Source organism: Neolamprologus multifasciatus, chromosome 8 (assembly GCF_963576455.1).
Source record: "Neolamprologus multifasciatus chromosome 8, fNeoMul1.2, whole genome shotgun sequence".
NCBI classification, from domain to species: Eukaryota; Metazoa; Chordata; class Actinopteri; order Cichliformes; family Cichlidae; genus Neolamprologus; species Neolamprologus multifasciatus.
Window position 1 is genome coordinate 17106874 of NC_140446.1, and position 19090 is coordinate 17125963.

General features: G+C 39.5%; 1 protein-coding gene across 3 annotated transcripts; it reads left to right on the plus strand.

The window, feature by feature from the left end:
* Nucleotides 1–10: 10 nt before the first annotated feature.
* On the plus strand, nt 11–16678 carry LOC146512826 (carnitine O-palmitoyltransferase 1, liver isoform). Of its 3 annotated transcripts, XM_085170818.1 has the most exons (19): nt 11–598; nt 5296–5441; nt 6045–6184; nt 7111–7282; nt 7620–7721; nt 8000–8137; nt 8278–8355; nt 9184–9291; nt 9792–9879; nt 11731–11926; nt 12001–12189; nt 12312–12417; nt 12503–12619; nt 14229–14393; nt 14970–15098; nt 15187–15342; nt 15430–15543; nt 15628–15720; nt 16073–16678. In XM_085170818.1, exons 2-19 carry the CDS (start codon nt 5301–5303, stop codon nt 16196–16198), a joined length of 2358 nt encoding a protein of 785 aa, XP_085026944.1. In that variant the 5' UTR covers nt 11–598; nt 5296–5300; the 3' UTR covers nt 16199–16678. The 3 variants fall into 3 exon arrangements, with proteins under 3 accessions (XP_085026944.1, XP_085026942.1, XP_085026943.1); XM_085170816.1 differs by lacking the exon at nt 11–598 and having other exon boundaries at nt 607–5441; XM_085170817.1 differs by lacking the exons at nt 11–598; nt 9792–9879 and adding an exon at nt 10349–10433 and having other exon boundaries at nt 607–5441.
* The last annotated feature ends 2412 nt before the right edge of the window (nt 16679–19090 follow it).

Sequence of the window (19090 nt, forward strand, 5' to 3'; positions counted from 1 at the left end):
AGTGTAATGTCTTATACAGTAATTATAGAATAATATTAAAGATTCTTGTGACCTTCTGAAGTTAGACTACTCAAGGCAAGTTTGATGGAGTTTATAGTCACATTTTCTTTCAATTTAAGCAAACCTTCAGAAAAATCTGGTCAACTTGAATCAAGATTTTTCAGAAATATGTGTAAGAGACCTTAATTGCTAAAATATAAAACAGAGAAAAACAAAACCTCTGTTTTATTCTCTTATAGAAACAAGGAAAGCTGTGCCACGTGATCCAAACTATCCACCCGTTAAAAACGTTAACATTTCACAAAAACTCCTACTCTCGGCATTTTGTTTAAAAAGATTGGCATTGCCTCATCGCTCAGGTATTATGGGCGTTACTCTCAAAGCGTTGTCGTGAAATTTACGACAGTCCTTAAAGGCAACCTCAGCTCATAAAGCGAGCATCAATGTAGTACACCCGCGAAGAGGAAGAGGCGGGGGAGGAGGTGGTTTTCCAGACCCTACTGTAGCGGTTACCGGGTGCTTGTGCGACGTAGGAAGTTAGCCGTCGGTCCTGCTTCTCAGAGATTTCTGGAATTTTGACATCCGTTTGGAGTAACAGGTATGTTTAACAAGCTTTTGACGGTGCTTTTAGTGTGTTGCAAAGAGGAGACAAACGGTCGCATCTTTGTTAGCACTGTTAACATGCACCATCAGCAGCCGTTTGTATGTCCCCAACTCCATGAAGGGCTGGGTGCTCTGCTAGCGAGCACTAGCCACGGCTAACGTTAATTTTCAAACCTGCTGCACTTGGGCAAAACACTAGCTGGCTTTAACCGTCACCACTTGCCTTACTGTGGTTATAGCTAACACGAACATAACGCTTTCAGAAATAATTTCGATAATTATTAAAAACGTACCATATATATATTTGTATTTTATTTTTATTTTTTTTACTGTCACTGCTGTGAATTGGATTTTACTTTGTTTAAGCAGGGCGTATCTTTTTTGTTATTGTTATGGTTATTGAAATGTTATACATCTTTGATAACCCATTTTTTTTTCGGTTTCCGTATGCGCCAGATTGTTATCTCCACAGTTAATCGCTTTGTTGACTTGTTATCTTAAACATATTTCGCATATCGGCGGCAGAGTGCACAGCTTGATGTTCCCATCCAGAGTTTGGGAATGAGCTGCTTCCACTCCTAAGTTTTCTGCCTGACATGTACACCTCTGCTTAGTCATATCTGGAAACCACAGTGGCTCAGGTGAACTTCGGGTCAATCTCAAGTGAGTTTATGATGTACAAGCGTATTAGACTGGTGATGTCGAAGTATGGGCCCTCACATTCCCTCTTTTGTGGAAGACTTTATAACAAAGTAATGCTACATATCTAGTTAGTCATGCTATATGACATCAAACAAATCTGAAAAAATAAATTTAACACCCGCCTTAAGTGTCACAGTCTTCTGTTCAGCATGCTTTTTCTGTAACTGTGAGCATCAATGTCATGAGATTTATCACAGTTTCCAGCAGAAAGTCTGTACCAGTTTAATGTCTGTGACATAAAGCAACAGGGAAAAAAATCATTGGTACCCTGCATGCTTTAGCTGCATTATCTGTATTATATAGTTTACTGGACTAAACATCAAAAAGTGTATTCTAGGCAGATGTTTTAAAGGTACTATTCTTACCTACATTTTGATATCAAATGTTAACTGGGTTTATTGAATATACCACAGCTATTGTACAAAAAAGGAGCTGAATCTGAGGGGCTCAGGTGGAAGCGCCGATTGATTTTTCGTGGGTTGAGTTGTAAATCCCATCAAAGCATCATGGAGTCTAATGAAGTCATTTAAAAAAGGATCTTGGCTTGGAATGTCAGGCTTATAAGAGACCAGTGTTTTCACAACAAGAAGCTCTTAGTTTTATGAAATAGATTTTCATTGCATTTTTTGCAATTCAAACCTGCACTGTGCATATCTGTCTGACATCACGTCTGAAAATTGTTGTTAAGCTGGATTACTTCAGTCTGTTTAACAATACCAGATTTTACATTACATTACAGACCTTTTATTTTTAATATCTGTCCAAATGAAAACATGGGCAAGTGAGAAGAGCCAGCACATAAGCTTGGCTGATGGGCCCGATGGTCGGTTGTTGATGTTCTGCAGGATATTCGTGTGCAATAACACAGAAGATACAGTGCTTCACATGTTGAATTAAAGTGTTTTTGAGTTCCTGAACAATGTGCACATAATGATTACATTTTCAGTTCTTGTAGTCACTATACACATTCACCAAGGTTAAAGCCAACATGTTTATACACTAAACACATGTACTGAAGTTAAAGCCAATATGGCATGGTGTCATGTTCACCAGAGTTGTGTAACACACGGGGTTTGTGGGGGGTTTTTTTTGGGTTTTTTCTTCCTGTTACTCGTCATACAGACAGGAAATGTTTAGTCGAGATAAGCTGAGCTTGTAGAAACACCAAGAATCCGACGGCTCTTGATCTTTTCTTGAACCTCATAGCCGTTTTCTGAGCACAAGTCTGCCCCTGTGCACAAAAGTCATTCTCTCAAAGTTAATGAGCAACAGGAGCAACAACCTTTATTTTCACAACCTGAAACATACGTCTCTGGTCTGGTGCAATGGGCATTCTTATGCTTAACCAACCTTAATGCAGTTTGCTTATACTTTGTTGTGGTGTAAATTCCTCAGTGGTGTTGGTGTTTACCTTTCACCTAGTTTTCACTAGCCCTGCCTAGTTCTTCTTTTTCTGTCTGATTTCAATGCTGATCTGCTGGCAGTGGTTGCCAGTTTTTTCTGGTTTAGTTCATAGATAAAGCAACGTATCTTATCACAGCTCATTATACCCCTTATCTGTTACTTGTATAAATTATACGATATCTTTAAGTTGATCAAAATGCTGTTGTTACGCTGTGTCAGCATCTGATAATAGGAATTAAAAGGATTAATACACACCTAAGTACACATTAAGCTCTCAAAAGTTTTAGTCTAGTCAGTGAGATATTGATATTAAATCTAGAGGGACCTGCATAAAAAGGCTCCCTCATGGCACGTGCCTCAGATATGACCTGAGCAGGTGTGCTGTGCCTCTGTTGTCCCTGACAAAAAGGAGCTGAAGTAAAACAGGTGCAGCTTTTTAGAGTACTGCAGATATTCCAGATATGACATAAAGCTCATCACCTCACTGGGGTCTACTGATGGTGAGAAAATCATGTGTTTTGTATTATTTTAGATGCAGTAGGTGTAGCTTCCACAGGGATGCATTCCAGTGTGACAGTCACTGTACCTCAGGGCATTATCCATAGCCTTTTTTTGTGGAGGAAAATCAATTCCCTTTGTGAAGAGAATCAGTAATTGCTTTAGAAATATCCAATAACATCAGCAGCCGGTCAGCGCCTCCCCCCATCAAACATCAAACCAAGTTTCAAGCTTACTTTGCATTTGAAAGGAGTTATTTTGAACTTGTCTTTAAAAATCCTCAAATGCACATGATGGATGTGTTCAGCTTAGCATAAGTGTTCTGCTAACTCATTTTCAGTCTGATGAATCATCTTCACTTCATTCGCTACCACCTTCAGGCCCCAGCAGCTGCTGTAACCAAGTTACACATGAGAAATATCACAGTTCACGACGTGTAGAGGTTACTGCTGCAATCTGTTTTCCGTTTACTGGTTTAAGGGGGCCAGTTGATGTTAAAGAAAGCAGCAGTGGAGATGTTCCTTGTACATGTCCTGGTTGTTGTAATGTACCCCTGGATAGCTAAATCTCATAGCCAAGGACTTGTTAGCAGTTAATCTAATATTTATCTGGCAGACGCTTTAATTTGTTATTGCTACAAAGGGTAATGCCTCAATCAGGTCTTTTATGGTGATTTACATTTGCAACTCCTCACCTATGGGGTGTACTTTAAAGTAAAAGCAATAGCTTAGTAAGGTTTGTTGAGCCTGAAGTTCAGTGTCAAGGCCAGACCGCTTTGGTGATTTATGCTGAATGGCATGTGTTCAGAGTTGTGGATTAAAATGGGCTGTAAATGGAGTGGCTGTTACATGTAGTTGTTAAACATTTTCCTAACAAGTGAAGGATCAAATTGGTTGAATTCTGGGAGGAGACACAAATCCCTTTGGGGGATTGCGTCAGGGAAAGCATCCGGTGTAAAAATCTGCCAAATCATACATGTGGAGCTGCCCACTGTGGTGACCCTAAAAGTAGCTTTTATTCACTATGAGCATAGATTCATGGAAATCCGTTGAGCAGTACAGCAATGATGCTGCAGTTCAGAGCTTTGCAGTAAAATAGTAAAATAATTATGTTTGTTTGCAAATTTGCATGATTAGCCAAACTCTTTTCTTCCAGCTTGTCAACTGTATCAACTCCAAGTATGTTTACTCTGAATTAGGTTTGCCAAGAAAAGTCATCAATAGAGTTCCAATACCACAAGTTCCCATTGCATTACAGAGCATAGAGGCCATATTTCAATTTAGTAGAGCAGAAATATGAATGCATGCCAGTGTAGGTCATAACCTTTATCTTAAAAAAAAGAAAGTAGTAGAATGAGTCAGAAAGTTCACACTGTTGCTTTTCATTCAGTGCCCTCTGTTCATTCATAGTTCGGACTCATTCACACATTCACATAGTCAGCAGCACGCTGATTGTGACGAGAATTTCTATCAGTGCGGTCGATCACAGCATCACATAAGATTGTAGTTTATTAGTGTCTAAAGCTTCATACATACATATTTAAACAGTGATTACTACAGTAATGAACAGATGTTTTAACTGCCAGGTTATCAGTGGCTTAATGTCCACAAAGCTCATTTATAATCAGGCACAGTTCCTCTCTAGGTAACAGATTAATGATAAAAGCATGTTATTATTATGTCCTTGTAAAACAGATATGTGCTTTGACATTGGTCATATAATGATTAACAGCTCCTTCAGGCTCAGCAGGAGGGGAGGCCAGGACAACATGTCAGGTAGCAGGTTTTTAAGCCTTTCTGGAATGGAAAAGCACAGAATTTGCCTCATCCCAAAGTTAACAGAATTTCACCGATCCTGTTTATCTGGAAAACCTGTTAGATATTTAAACAGGTTCGTTTGTCCCTGTTTTAAAAGTTGGCACCTGGAATGTTGAATACTTTCGCCTGATGTCTAATTTCGCCTGAGGTTGGTAATTTTCCACACGTGTTCTTGTTCTTGTGTCTAAACACTCGGTTCTCTGGCCTCTAGGGTGTCAGATGACTTTTCTAAATTGTTGGTTAAAGAAAACCTTTCCTCTTCTGCTCACAGTAATCATGGCAGAAGCCCACCAAGCCGTCGCTTTTCAATTCACCGTTACCCCAGATGGCATTGATCTGCAGCTGTCCCACCAGGCCCTCACTGAGATCTACCTCTCTGGCATGCGTTCATGGAAGAAGCGTATCGTCAGAATTAAGGTATCTTTGTTCGTGTTAAGCGGCATGTCCCTAAAAACATTGTTGGTATCATTCTTCCTCTTTTCGTATTACAGTGGTTCCTTAACTCATTACAGTAGCACATGCATCTGAGCTGCAGTTAAATGTCAGAGTGGCTTTCACCCTGTAGTTTTGTTTTCATTTTAGTCTCATTATGTTTGTCTTTGTATAACAGTTATTTTTAGTTTTGCTTTGAGCAAGTTTTTTTTTTCATGTGGGTTTAATTGTCAGCGATGAACACAACACATTACTGCACATGCTTCAGAAGTGAGTGTTTGACTTTCTTTATTTTGTCTTCACTTTGATCACGCTCTTTCAGAGGCACTATGAATAATTACTAAAGTTGTTTTGATGTGGTAGCATTTTACTGTGTTGGACACCCACCTATTTGAGGCTTAAATTTCCAGTTTAATTACTGGTAATATCTTTTATAAATCCAATGTGAAACCGAGCTGGATCTAATTTAGCCATTCATAGTTGAACATTTATGTAATCTGCACCTTAATTATAAGTGAATTTTTGTACAGCATGTCAGTGAAATGACTACAAACAGAGAATAACATGTTTTTTCTCTCACTCTACCAGAACAGTGTGATAACAGGAGTGTATCCTGCTAGTCCGTCATCCTGGCTGTTTGTGGTCATCGCAATCCTGGCTACTATGTACACTCGCTCAGACCCTTCAATGGGACTCATAGCCAAGATACAGGAGCACCTGCCAGTCAGGTAACACACCTCATGACTCCTTTAACCCTCCTAAAACCCGAACTCTTGCATTGCATGCATTTTTAAATTCTCTTTGCTATTTGGGCTGTTCAGGACCTGATGAATGTAAAGAATTTCTAGATTTTTTTAAATCTGATTTTTGTCTCTGACAAAAATAAGATCCACATATGAGGACATTTGTTTTAAATTTCGATAGAACAGTGTCAGTATAATGTCCTTGTATATATATATCAGGTCCTTGTAGAGTAAAATTTTGTATTTTGGTCTAGACATCCCGAAATGTGATGTCCACATATATGGACGCCAGGTCCTAGGAGGTTAAACAGTGTCAGATTAAGATGATTAAGAGGCACCCTTTCTTCATTTTCTGTGACACTCACAGAGAGATCGGTGTATTAATGAATGAATGTTTTCTTATTAGTTGTTAAATAAACAGAATTAGTACTTTAGTTTTACTGTGATTCAATAAAAATGCCAACCAGATATGACACACTTGCATTTATAAGTTCCAAAAAGCTCTGCATATGAGTGCAAATGTAATGTTTCTCTGTTTTTTGGTCAGATTGGCCAAAAAAACACATGTTTTTTGTTTGAGTTGTAATGGGTTCACTACAACTATAAGCACACTTTAAGGCAATGAGATTGTGTCTCTCTGCTAAACAGAGATCTATGTTTTTTTTTTTCTTGTCTGTTTTTAATAAACAAAAATGCTTGTAATAAAAATATAGTTGGTGGAACCTGTAGCCTGAAGCTAAATCAACATGAATTTTCTTTTTTCTTTCTTGCCCGCTCTTGTCTTAAATATTAAATGTGTCCATCTTCTTTCTTCACTGCAGCATCTGAAGCTTTCGTACTGTCTTGTACTCGAGTCTTGTTCACTCATCTTCTTTTTGTCTCATTTTATTTCACACACACATCATTTCCAGCCAGTCGATGAGTACGCAGTGCCAGGCAGTGGTGTCAGCAGTGCTCTTCAGCACCATGCTTTGGCTAATGCTCATCTTCACTATGCGCCTGTGCCTCAAGCAGCTCCTCTCCTACCACCGCTGGATGTTCGAGCAGCATGGCAAGATGTCCACCACCACCAAAATCTGGGTGGTCAGTGCTTTTTCTTCAGTTTTTGCACTTCCCAGTGTGACATAACTACCTTCCACTGTCCATCTGGTTTTAGATCTTGTAAAATATCAGGTGTCCCTCTATCATACCAAGTTTATATGATATTTTTATGCATTAGAATAAAGCATTTTTATTTAAGTGTAGAGGCCCTGATTATTTAGCATAAAAATCTAATGTTTATTTATTTTACACGGCATTTTTATCTTGTGAAATACTTGTGTAAATTACTGGATTCAAATCCAAACCAACTACTGTGAGTCATATAGGTGTGATGTGCATTCATATTTACAGTGCGTCTCTCCTTGTGTGTCTATGTCAGGCGCTGGTGCGCATCTTTTCTGGCAGAAAGCCGCTGCTCTACAGCTATCAGGGTTCGCTGCCAAATCTCCCTGTGCCCACCATCAAGGACACAGTCAAGAGGGTGAGATGTCACATGAAGCAGAGGAAATGATAACATGCTGATCACTGACCATAAAACAGATGGTTCTTTTATCACATTCATCATTCGTTTTCAGTTTTTTATTTTTGTTTTTTTAGCTAGTTGAGAATTTAGTAAAAAAAACAAAACAAGGTTTATATTAATCCACACTGAGCAAAGGAGGAATAGAAAAATAATTTTTGTATTGTATCGACAGAATTAGATATGTTTGTGCTCATATAACATTTTTTTTTTTTAATCACGTTACCTGTTTCATTTAGTACTTGGAATCAGTGCGTCCGCTGATGGATGATAAAGAGTATGAACGCATGACCAAGCTGGCCGCAGAGTTTGAGAGCAGCCTTGGTAACCGCCTGCAGTGGTACCTCAAACTCAAAGCTCTCTGGGCTTCAAACTATGTAAGTGGTTGGTCACAGTGATCTGGTAAGGTGTGGCCAAAGCAAAGCCATTAAGAGAAAATTTCAAATTCCATTAACAATGTATATCTGTGGTGTGAATTATTTAGCTTGTGTGAATATGCAGTCACTTTTGCTTTCAGGTCAGTGACTGGTGGGAGGAATATGTCTACCTCCGGGGTCGAAGCCCAATCATGGTCAACAGTAACTACTATGGCATGGTAAGAAAGTGTTACTGCATTAAGTTTCTTTAAGATATTTCTGCTCTAAGAGACGATGACCCTAACTCCGGATTGAATACAAGTTGGTATTTTGAGCAAGCCAATAGATTTTCATTTTTCTGCACCATTAAACATATTAAAGGGTAATAGCCAAGATCCGCACTACATAAAGTTTTTGCCAGGCCAGCATCGCTTTTTTGCATTGCTGAAGAATGAAAATACAGATGAGTGATGAGTGAGTGTTTAATCTCTAAAAATAGGTAACTGAATGAATATGAAGAATCTTTGTGCAAAAGACAAGATGTTTTTTACTCAGAGTTTTTTGTTCCTGGGTCCTGTGTACAAATCATATATAAGCAAACCTTGTTTGAATACTCAAACAGTGGTGTAGAGAGCATTTGCAAAAATGCAGACAATAAAATCACTGACTGCCAAGGCTCTCTACGTTGTAAGGTAAAGACCCAACCATCAGACCATCCCTTATGAGCAAGTACTTGGAGACAGTGGGAGGAAAAAACTCGCTTTCAACAGGAAGAAAACTCCAGCAGAGCCAGGTTCATAGAGGGACAGCCAGAATTTTTTGCCATCACAAGTATCGCCCCCTGAAGACCATGTTGGTGTCGCTGTTTTTAGAGAAATATGACGTGGGTACTTTTTCCACGTCATATTTCTCTGTGTTTTTAATTAGGGCATGGTGCCAGCAAATCAGTATTTCTAATGTAAACCTCTCCATAACCTCAAACCTGTCACCTTTTAATCCTAGCTGTACTCAGGGATCATTTTGTCTGGATGATCCTTACTTTCTGTATCTGTTCATTTTCTCCGCAGGACTTCTTGTATGTGACTCCAACTCCCATCCAGGCAGCCAGGGCCGGCAACAGCATCCATTCATTCTTCCTTTACCGCCGCAAACTCAACAAAGAAGAGCTCAAACCTGTGAGTTAAGCCGCCAGTCCACCCCTGTTGCTACGTATATATGATAGCATTAATTTGTCTTATCTTTGTGCTATAGCAACAGATGGCTTGTTAACTGGATGTCTCATATTTTAATGTTATTTTTCAAACATCAGTGTATTATGTAATATGTAGAATAGAGTGGGCGCATGAGGCCATCAGTATGTGGTGTGTGTGTGTAGCATTAATTCTTTCATTCATCTATCCATCAGCGTTTATGTGCGTTGTATCTCCATACATTTTATTTTTTTGTAAAGACATTTCCCTTATGTTATCATACCATACTCATCTTTACCCCTTCCTTTTGTATCCTTTTCAATCTCTTCTTTACTTGCTTGATTTTTCTTTATTTACCTCCCTGTTTCCCTCTCACTCTTAAAAAAAAAAAACCCTCCTTTTCCCTGGCCCTACGTTTCTTCCATGGCTTTCTTCTGTTCTTCTCCCCGTGCCCTTGCCTTCGTCTTCTCCTCTCCGTTTCCCAGAGTCGTATACCAGGCACTGTCATTCCTCTGTGTGCTGCTCAGTGTGAGAGGATATTCAACACCACACGCATTCCTGGAGAGGAGACGGGTAAAGAGACTGAGCAGCATGCACGCGTCAACAGCATTCTGATCCACAGAAATGTCTGAATGCGAAGTCTGCTCCATTTTCAGACTTCATAGCGAGCATTGCTAACACACCTCCCCTTCAGCAATGATGAGGCATACTGAAGGTGTCTGAAGCCTCTGGAGTTTAAGCATGGGATAGAAAATTGTGTCAGTGTGTGTTTGTATGTTTGTGTATTTCAAGTAAGGCGTCTCTGATTCACTGAGTCACAATGTCTCTGCTGAACAGCTCATCCTGTCATCTCTCATCCATCTCCTCTCGCCTGCTGGTTTCATCTCAGGTCTGTCTGGGTTTCTGGAGAGACGCTGTCTTAAACTAATGCCTTTTTCCCCCCCTCCTGCCCACACATCCTTTCTATCAACCTTTGTTTCCCCTTCCTCCTTCTTCCCTATACTGTTCCTGGTCTGGTCCATACTTCTCTTATTCTACTCAGTGGTTGCTGAGGTCTGCAGTTCCTTGCTGTTCCTATCAGTTTGAGCGGATGTTTGACACTTGTCGAATCCCTGGAATACTAACAGGTAGTATTTATATTCTTACTCAACTGGCCCCAATTTTTTTTTGGTCTCTAAATGCCCCCCCAAAAAGTAAAAAAAAAAAAAAATTAAAATTGACAAGAATTCTTGTTTCATATGCAATAGTTTGTGTTTGGGCATCATGATATATAACAATCACTCTGTCAGTCATTTCAAGTTACAGATCATAGTGTAAAGAAACCCAAATTTCATTCCTGCTTTTATCATTGCAATTCCACTCAAGCATGCAGGCTCAAATTTGACTATATTTTTTGCAGTTGTTCTCAGTCACAGCCTGGCTTAGGTTAGGTCATTGTAAACCTAATCAGTGAAGTTGTGCTTTGCCCTACACTTGGCTTGAATTCAGTGAGGCCAGGTGTTTCAGTCATGTATGATCATGATGGTTTAGCTTTGCAGTCTTTTTACAACATCTTTTTAGATGCTCATGGCAACATCCTGACCATCTCACACCATGTGCATTCAGTTTGCATTGGACAAGACCTGAAATATTTAGAATGGTGTGCTGGGTTGTTGTGAATTCATCTATGTTACAGTGTTACTGGGGATTTTAGCTACACTGAAACCCTACGCCATAAACTTGATGTGTACCTCAACAAAGGTGTAACTATATATCACATTGACCCAGGCAGCAGCTATTGTTATTGGCCTGTTGAATGCTCCTGTGCATTTGTGGTGACTTTTTCACTGCAGTTTTCAAATTTATCAGTGAGAAAATAATCATCACCATCTCATTATAAGGACTCAGACTCCCTGGAGGAGATTGTTTAAACTATTGCAATGGAGGTGTAAATGGAAGTAGAAAATATGAGGAGCAAATATGTTTTCCCACAGAAATAAGTGACGACAACAAAGAGAGAGGACCGACGAGGGGAAAAAAGCCCAGCATTTTTTTGTTGCTGTTGGCTGGTACCGCATATAAAACACGGGATTACATGGTAATTAACACATAATGCACCAGCACAAGCATAATAAACCAAAATCTGATCAGGCCTTTAGGCTAATTTGGAAAAAAAGAAAGGTTTAGAAAACACACACACAGTGTGCATGCATTTATTTTAGGGACACAAGACACCTTAACCTGTAAGTTAAGTCTATCATCTTATGTATGTATTTCCCTGACATTGTGTGTGTGGGGGGGGTTGTTTGGGGTTTTTTACAGCACCTTCCCACCGTCAACATTTTCACATCCCACCTCATTATCTTCACTAAATTCATCACTATTTTACACCACAGTATGTCCACTTTGTCTTTTACCATCTTCTTTCTTCTTTTCTATCCAAAGATACCGTCCAGCATTGGCAGGACAGCGACTATATTGTGGTTTACCACAGAGGGCGCTACTTTCGTCTCAGGGTGTACCAGGCAGGCAGACTTCTGTCTCCGAGGGAGATTGAATTCCAGATTCAGAGGATCCTAGATGACCCTTCACCTCCTTCCAAAGGGGAGGCCAAACTTGGGGCCCTGACTGCTGGAGACAGGTCAGTTTGATTGTTTACATTACCTGCAACATACACCACACTGTAATTCTAATGTAAATGTCTATAATCACTAGAGTTCCCTGGGCTAAGGCCAGGACCAAGTATTTCAGCAACGGGATCAATAAACGCTCTTTGGATTGCATCGAGAAGGCCGCGTTCTTTGTGACCCTAGATGACGAAGAGCAGGGCATGATGGGAGATGACCCAGCAGCCAGTTTAGACCGCTACGCCAAATCTCTGTTGCATGGGAAATGTTATGACAGGTACTTCTACACTAAAATATTCACTGTGTTATGAAATTGGAAGTCATTAAGTTATTGTTGCTCTGCTGTTGATTTGGTGGAGATTTTCCTGTATTGATCTGTTATTATTGGTCGCCATGCAGGTGGTTTGACAAGTCCTTCACAGTTGTTTACTACAAGAATGGGAAAAATGGCATCAATGCAGAGCACTCCTGGGCTGATGCGCCGGTGCTGGCACACGTGTGGGAGGTAAGGAATACAAAAGAAAACTTGGAATGTTGTTATGTTGCTCTGAGTAGACGCTATAATTTTAGATGTGTTTGTGCGTTTCCAGTACACTCTGGCCAATGACAGCTTCCAGCTCGGTTACAACGCAGAAGGTCACTGTAAAGGAGACGTGGATCCATCCCTGCCCCGACCAGTGAAGCTCAGCTGGGAAATCCCTCCAGAAGTTAGTTCTGTGTTGAAATTTTTCCATTAAACATTTTCCTAAATGAAGCAAGCTATTGTCATAAAGATGGACACAAGAAAGTAGGGGTGGGCGATATAAACGATATACGATAGAAACGATATAAATTTGGCCAACGATAGAGATTTTGACTATATCGCTCTATCGCGATAGCGCATGTTGATGATGTCATCAAGCTGCGCCTGTTTTTGTCGAAAGCATCGCAGCGGCGAAAACCATTATCATCTGCAAATTATGCCAGGCGACAGTCATAGCAAAGAGATGAAGCACTTTTGAAATATGGGGAAAGCCAAAAACTGCGCTTCCTCCACTTCTGTAACATTGATTCATTAATGTTGAATTCTCTCGCAGCTGTTCTATTCCCATGTTGTTGCAGTATATTAATAACTAACCTCATATTGTGAATGAATAATCTCAGTTGTTCTCCTGACTGAAGTTTGGCCCGTGTGTAACATCCTGCTATGCGATTGCATTTGTCCCTGACCACCAGAATCCCTCACGTTAACTTTTATCGAGTGGGAAAGAAATTTGGCGTTCATCCTCCAGCTTCACTGTGCTAATGTTATGCTAACATAGCTGTGTCGCTAGCAATCACGTAGCACAACATTATATACCAGGTAGTCCAACTTCAGTAACCCTGCAAACGTCACTGCTGTTTAGTTTCCTGTCTTCATTTATGTTGGAAGTGATAGCAGAGCTGTGCATTTTAATTAGTTTCAAAAATCTCAGTCAGAACATGGAATGAAATGTTTAGGTGTAAACTAGCGAGCTAACTTCCTGTTAACTTCTAATTCCGTTAAATTTAATAAATTCTGTTTTCATGGATGCATGGATGTTAAACTTAATTGTTACACCCGATAAAGCAGCAACGCTGATGATTTAATTAAAGATGAAAGAATTTAGACCGTTTTTAACTCTTTTGACTTTGGGACCTGAAGCGGACGGAGTTTTGGACCCAGATTATTCCGCGAAGCTCCTCACTACAGCAGCCGTAATGCTCTGATCCATCAAGCAGTGCGGCTTACCAAAGTTGTACTAAAACAAAACATTTTTTAACAGATTTCTGCACACCAAAATCGGTTCGAGGTCAGTAAGCACAACCAGAATTCATACATAAGGCACACTCTCGATCTTTGAGAAAATTAAAGGATTTTAAGTGTGTCTTATAGTGTGGAAAATACGTTATACAGAAGAAAAGAATATATCGTGATATATATCGTTACCGCACATGCTTCAAATTATATCGCGATATGAATTTTAGGCCATATCGCTCAGCCCTAAAAGAAAGTACAAGAAATTCAGGGATAACATTATGACCTCTGACAGGTGGAGTGAATAACACTGATTATCTCTTCATCATGGCTCATGGCAATGAGAATGTGAACATTTTATCCTGTAAGATGATTTGTTAAAAGCACAAAAATGGGCAAGCACAAGGATTTCAGAGAGTTTGATAAGGGCCAAAATGTGCTAGCTAAGCAACTGGGTCAGAGCATCTCCAAAGCTGCAGCTCTTATGGGGTTATAGATCATGCAGAGGTTATACATATCTCAGTTTTGACTGATGTTGTTTTTCACTGTGTGTGTGACAGTGTGAAGAGCAGATCGCTCAGTCTCTGGCTGTGGCCCAGGCGCTGGCTGATGATGTGGACTTTCATGTTTTCTCCTTCCAAGAATTTGGTAAAGGAAAAGTCAAGAAGTGTCGAGTCAGTCCAGACGGCTTCATTCAGATGGCTCTTCAATTGGCCTACTTCAGGGTGAGTGTTCCACTGAAGTCGAATGGCAGTGTTACCATCTGATACCTTACCTAAACATGTAAAACAATGATGAGCTTTAACATAAAGAGAACACATGCAGGTTTAAACGTTTGAGGTCAGACTGACATCTGTTCAAAAGTTTAACCTGTTTAAACAAAGCAGTTACATAACTCTGATGGTCCGCATCCGCTCTTTAACTTGAGATGTTTAAAATTGAATCTAATATGTAATACATAATTAAAGGTTCCATGCACTGAAAATGAACTTTTATGAAGTTGTGATTTCAGTTTGAGGTAATGATTTAATTTAATGACCTCAAAACAGACAAAGTGAGTTTGAACCAAACACCCAAAAAGGCTGAAACTTGCTTTGGAGACATGTGAGACAAGTGTTAATCAGTCTTCAGATATCTGGTAGGATACGAGATTGACAACTTTATTTATTTTTATAGCACATTTCATTACATGAGAGCTCAATGTGCTTAACACAGAAAGTGAACACATGGCATATGAAACAATTGTACACTTTAATCAGTTGTTTGTTTTTTGCTATTGTTGTTGTTTTGTGTGGTTGCAGGAACGGGGGACTTTCTGCTTGACATATGAAGCCTCCATGACCCGTCTGTTCAGGGAGGGCAGGACTGAGACTGTTCGCTCCTGCACCAACGAGTCTAGCGCCTTCATCCGAGCGCTGGAGGGCGGAGAGGTGAGAGCATGAAAACCCTCTCCTGATTTGTTTTATAAAACCTAAACACAACACAGCCATGTCACTTCACTACGTCGTTCTCCACCAGGCAGCAGACGTGTGCAAACATTTGTTCCGAGTTGCCACAGAAAAGCACCAGCTACTTTACCGCTTGGCTATGACTGGAGCTGGCATTGACAGACATCTGTTCTGCCTCTACGTGGTGTCCAAATACCTCGGAGTGGAGTCTCCTTTCCTCAAAGAGGTTTGTTTCCATGTCATGTTTTTATCTAGTAGCGCTTACACTGAGTTGATGTTAGCAAACTGATGTGGTGGCTTGTGTGTGTTTCAGGTTCTTTCTGAGCCATGGAGGCTGTCCACAAGTCAGACTCCCATCCAGCAGGTGGAGCTGTTTGACATAGATAACCACCCGGAGTATGTCTCCTGTGGAGGAGGCTTTGGACCGGTCAGTACCACCTCCAGTGTTTCACAGACTTTAAATAATTGTTCTAGGGACTGGTGACGATTCAAGTATTTTTGTGCCTTTCAGGTGGCCGATGATGGATATGGGGTGTCCTACTGCGTTTTGGGAGAGAACATGATTAACTTCCACATCTCGTGCAAACACTCATGTCCAGACACTGTGAGTTTAATGCTTTTGGTCAATTTGTAGTCAAATGTCTACTTGGAGTAAGAAAACCAGATGTGTATTTTAGTACTTCATATGTAAATCTAGAATTGTGTTATGCTCCCTTATGCCTGTAGTTATTTACAGAAAGACATGGTTGTTCACTACACAAGTAAACCTTTTTATATTTTGTTATGCAATAACCATTCTTACTATTATTTAGATTTTTTTTAAAAAAAAAGCATAATATGACATTAATCTTTTATTGGCTCAATTTTGTTTTGTTTGCTTGTTTGTTTTTTAACGCTATGCTAATGCTTTTTCCCCTTCCTTCTCCTTATTCTGTGCTCTTCGTCTCTCCTTGAAGGACGCTCATAAGTTTGGTGATCAGATCAGACAAGCCCTCCGTGATCTGCTAAAGCTGTTGAGCCCAACCCAAACAGAGGCCAGCAAAACGGAAGAGAGCCAACCCAAGGTCAAGAAAGAGCAGTAGATATTCAAATCAGAAGATGTGATGCTGAAGGGAACATGTGCAGGCATTACAATATGAAGTGAAGAAAGGCGGGTTTTTATTCTTAATTTAGTCTGAGGCATTTATAGCCAGGTAGATGATATTCGTGAGACAGCTCCACTGGAAAATGATAACAACGGAGGTGATGTTTTTACTGATATGCATATGTTTGTGCGTTTATATTAGCTGTGCGATGGGTGCATGGAGCGAGAAAGGTCTCCGCAGAGTTTGGTTTTAACAGTGAAACAACTTGAAATGTGCACGTGTAAATGAAAAGTACAGTGGGGCCAGTACACATGTCAGTGTTAGGATGGAAGATCCTAACTTCACCTTATTGCAGGGAGTAAATGAATGCAAATTTCTGCAGTGTGTTTTCGACACAAGTAAAGATAAAACTGTTGTTGGATCTGTTTGGGAAAACGCTGTGGGATGTTAGTGTGAATTTTGGAGTATTGGCATGGGGAGAAAACATGATGGACTGTTGAGGTGACTTCATTTTCTACCATCTGAATGCAAAACTGCTGTAACGATGACACCAGGTATTTTAGAATCATGGAAGTCTGTGACTTCTCAGTGTTTACTCGATGTGTATAAATTGCTTTTTACATACACAACTGTAATGCTGTACTTAAAGCACCAGGCTGGTTATACATGTAGTGAAGATACATGGCTATTTTAAATTAATTAAATATATCCAGTGCCATATTTTTATTTTTTTTTCTTGGAGGCTTAGTTTGTATTCACTAAGTTTAACTTAGTTAAACTTAGACATACAATCTAGTTATTCAACTGCTATAATTGTATTTTCTATTTTTACTTTATTGTTACCACTGTTTAAAAGCACCATAACAATGCAAGTTGTATTTATGAACATGATGTGCAATTATTCAGTCCCACGCAGCGCTGCAGGTCAGACCTGGATTAGATGTAAAGTGTACCTGTGACACAGATTGATGTTTTTCTCCACTTACTGCTGCCTTCTTTGGTTTTTACTCCAGATCAGCTTCTCTTATTATGTTGTTCTCATGAGCCTTTTTAATGCAATATTACGAGGGGAAATAAAGATATTCTTAAAGAAAAAACTAGTGGGGTTTTTTTTGTTTGTTTGTTTGTTTGTTGTTTGTTTTTGTTGCTTTGAAACATCTCTCCCCCAGTTTAGCAGATTGCTCATGAAGAAACCTGTTGGGTGTCTGTATATTTCTGTGCAACCCTCAACACCAGCGCTGACTTACTTGCCTCAACTGATATCACCAAATAAATTTATGTTCAGGCTATTTTTCTCACAGACAGTGCTGTGAAAAAGTATCTGCCCTTTTCCTTTTCTTGCATGGTTCAGATCCTCAAACAAATTTTAATAGGCAAAGATAACCTGAGTAAATACAAAATGTAGTTTTTAAATGACGATTTGATTTATGACGGGGGAAAAAGTTATTCAAACCTACCTGGCCCTGTGTGAAAAGCAATCGCCGTATTTGTTTAATCACGAATTAACTTTGACCACATTTTATTTAGAAAACTGAGTTTAATTTCATTTACCACGAACAGATTTGAGTAGTGCCAGACCTGCTGAATCAAGAAATCACTGACAAAGTGAAGCAGGCTAAATGATCTCAATAAGCAAACATTGACACCCACAAACATTTTGCAGCAGGATAAGATCCGAAACACACCAGCATGTCCATTTATTCATGGTCTAGTCAAAGTCCAGACTTAAATCCGATTGAGATGCTTTGGCATGACCCTAAATGGGCCGTTCATACTTGAGAACCCTCCAGTATGACTCCTTGACTTTTAGTAGAGCTTTAAAAAGTAGAGTAAAGAACTGACCTCCTTTAAAATAGCCTCACTCACAGCCAAGTCACTCAAGTCCAAGGATGACATTTTTTTATGTTTATCATTGGCTTCACATTTCTGTTCGCAGTTGCTGATGCTTTTCTGCTTGATGTTGTGCTGCTTCTTTTTTTGTTGTTGCAGAAGCTACACATAGAATCAAGTAAGCATGTGGTTTTTCTTATAAGTCTTCAAGTCATCTTTAGGACATCATTTTAAAATAACCAACACACAGTAACTGACAAAGAAAGGATGTATTTATCAATAACTCTTTGCAAAGAATAGAAATGTACCCTCTATATGCTTACCATTGTAACAGATAAATGGTTTAAGGTAAGTACAACCTCTGTCCCAAAGTGCTTTGAGAGGAGGACTGCACAATGAACAGACTCCATCATTATTTGGTTGATCAGTGGCCCAGTATCTGAAGGAGCTGTCGCTCTGGTCTGACCATTTCCACTCATCGTTGAACAAACCGATCCAGACTGAGGACAGCGAGCCATTGTTATTGTCACTGATTATTTGCTGCAATGCCAGAGTTTCAGTGTCTCCCCCTGCACTGGCCAAGTCTTTATTCATCACTCGACAATCTTGTTGGGCGTCAGTCCAGCTCTTCTCTTGAAAAACAACATACAACCCAACGGAGCCAATGTCTGTGAATAATTTTTACACAGAAAAATTCAATTACATGTAGAAAACAACATATCACTGCTGGCTTTTATGCTGTTGGGTAACAAAGATGAATTTGAATTCAGGCGACTGGACAATGAGGGCAATAATCTGGAACTTTTAACTGTATTCTCATAGGTTTTATATCTTTTGTTAAAGACCTTACCCATTGCCATTCATACAACAGCAAAGTATTTATGCAATAGATAAACAATTAAAAGACAGAAAAATTCCTGATTTCCTCCATCTATCATTGATTTTTTTTTTTTTATTATTATTATTATTTATTTTATTTTTTACAGTGGATCCATAGTAATAAACAAGCAAACAAAGCACAAATACACTGCGGTTCCAATGTTTCGAACAGTTTAAACA

What these genes read in the sequence shown, in the direction of transcription:
- LOC146512826 (XM_085170816.1), top strand. Translation starts at nt 5,244, where the DNA reads ATGACTTTTCTAAATTGTTGGTTAAAGAAAACCTTTCCTCTTCTGCTC. An exon ending in TTCAATTGGCCTACTTCAGG is followed by an intron (nt 14,394 to 14,969) that starts GTGAGTGTTCCA and finishes GTGTGGTTGCAG; the next exon opens with GAACGGGGGACTTTCTGCTT. An exon ending in GTGGAGGAGGCTTTGGACCG is followed by an intron (nt 15,544 to 15,627) that starts GTCAGTACCACC and finishes TGTGCCTTTCAG; the next exon opens with GTGGCCGATGATGGATATGG.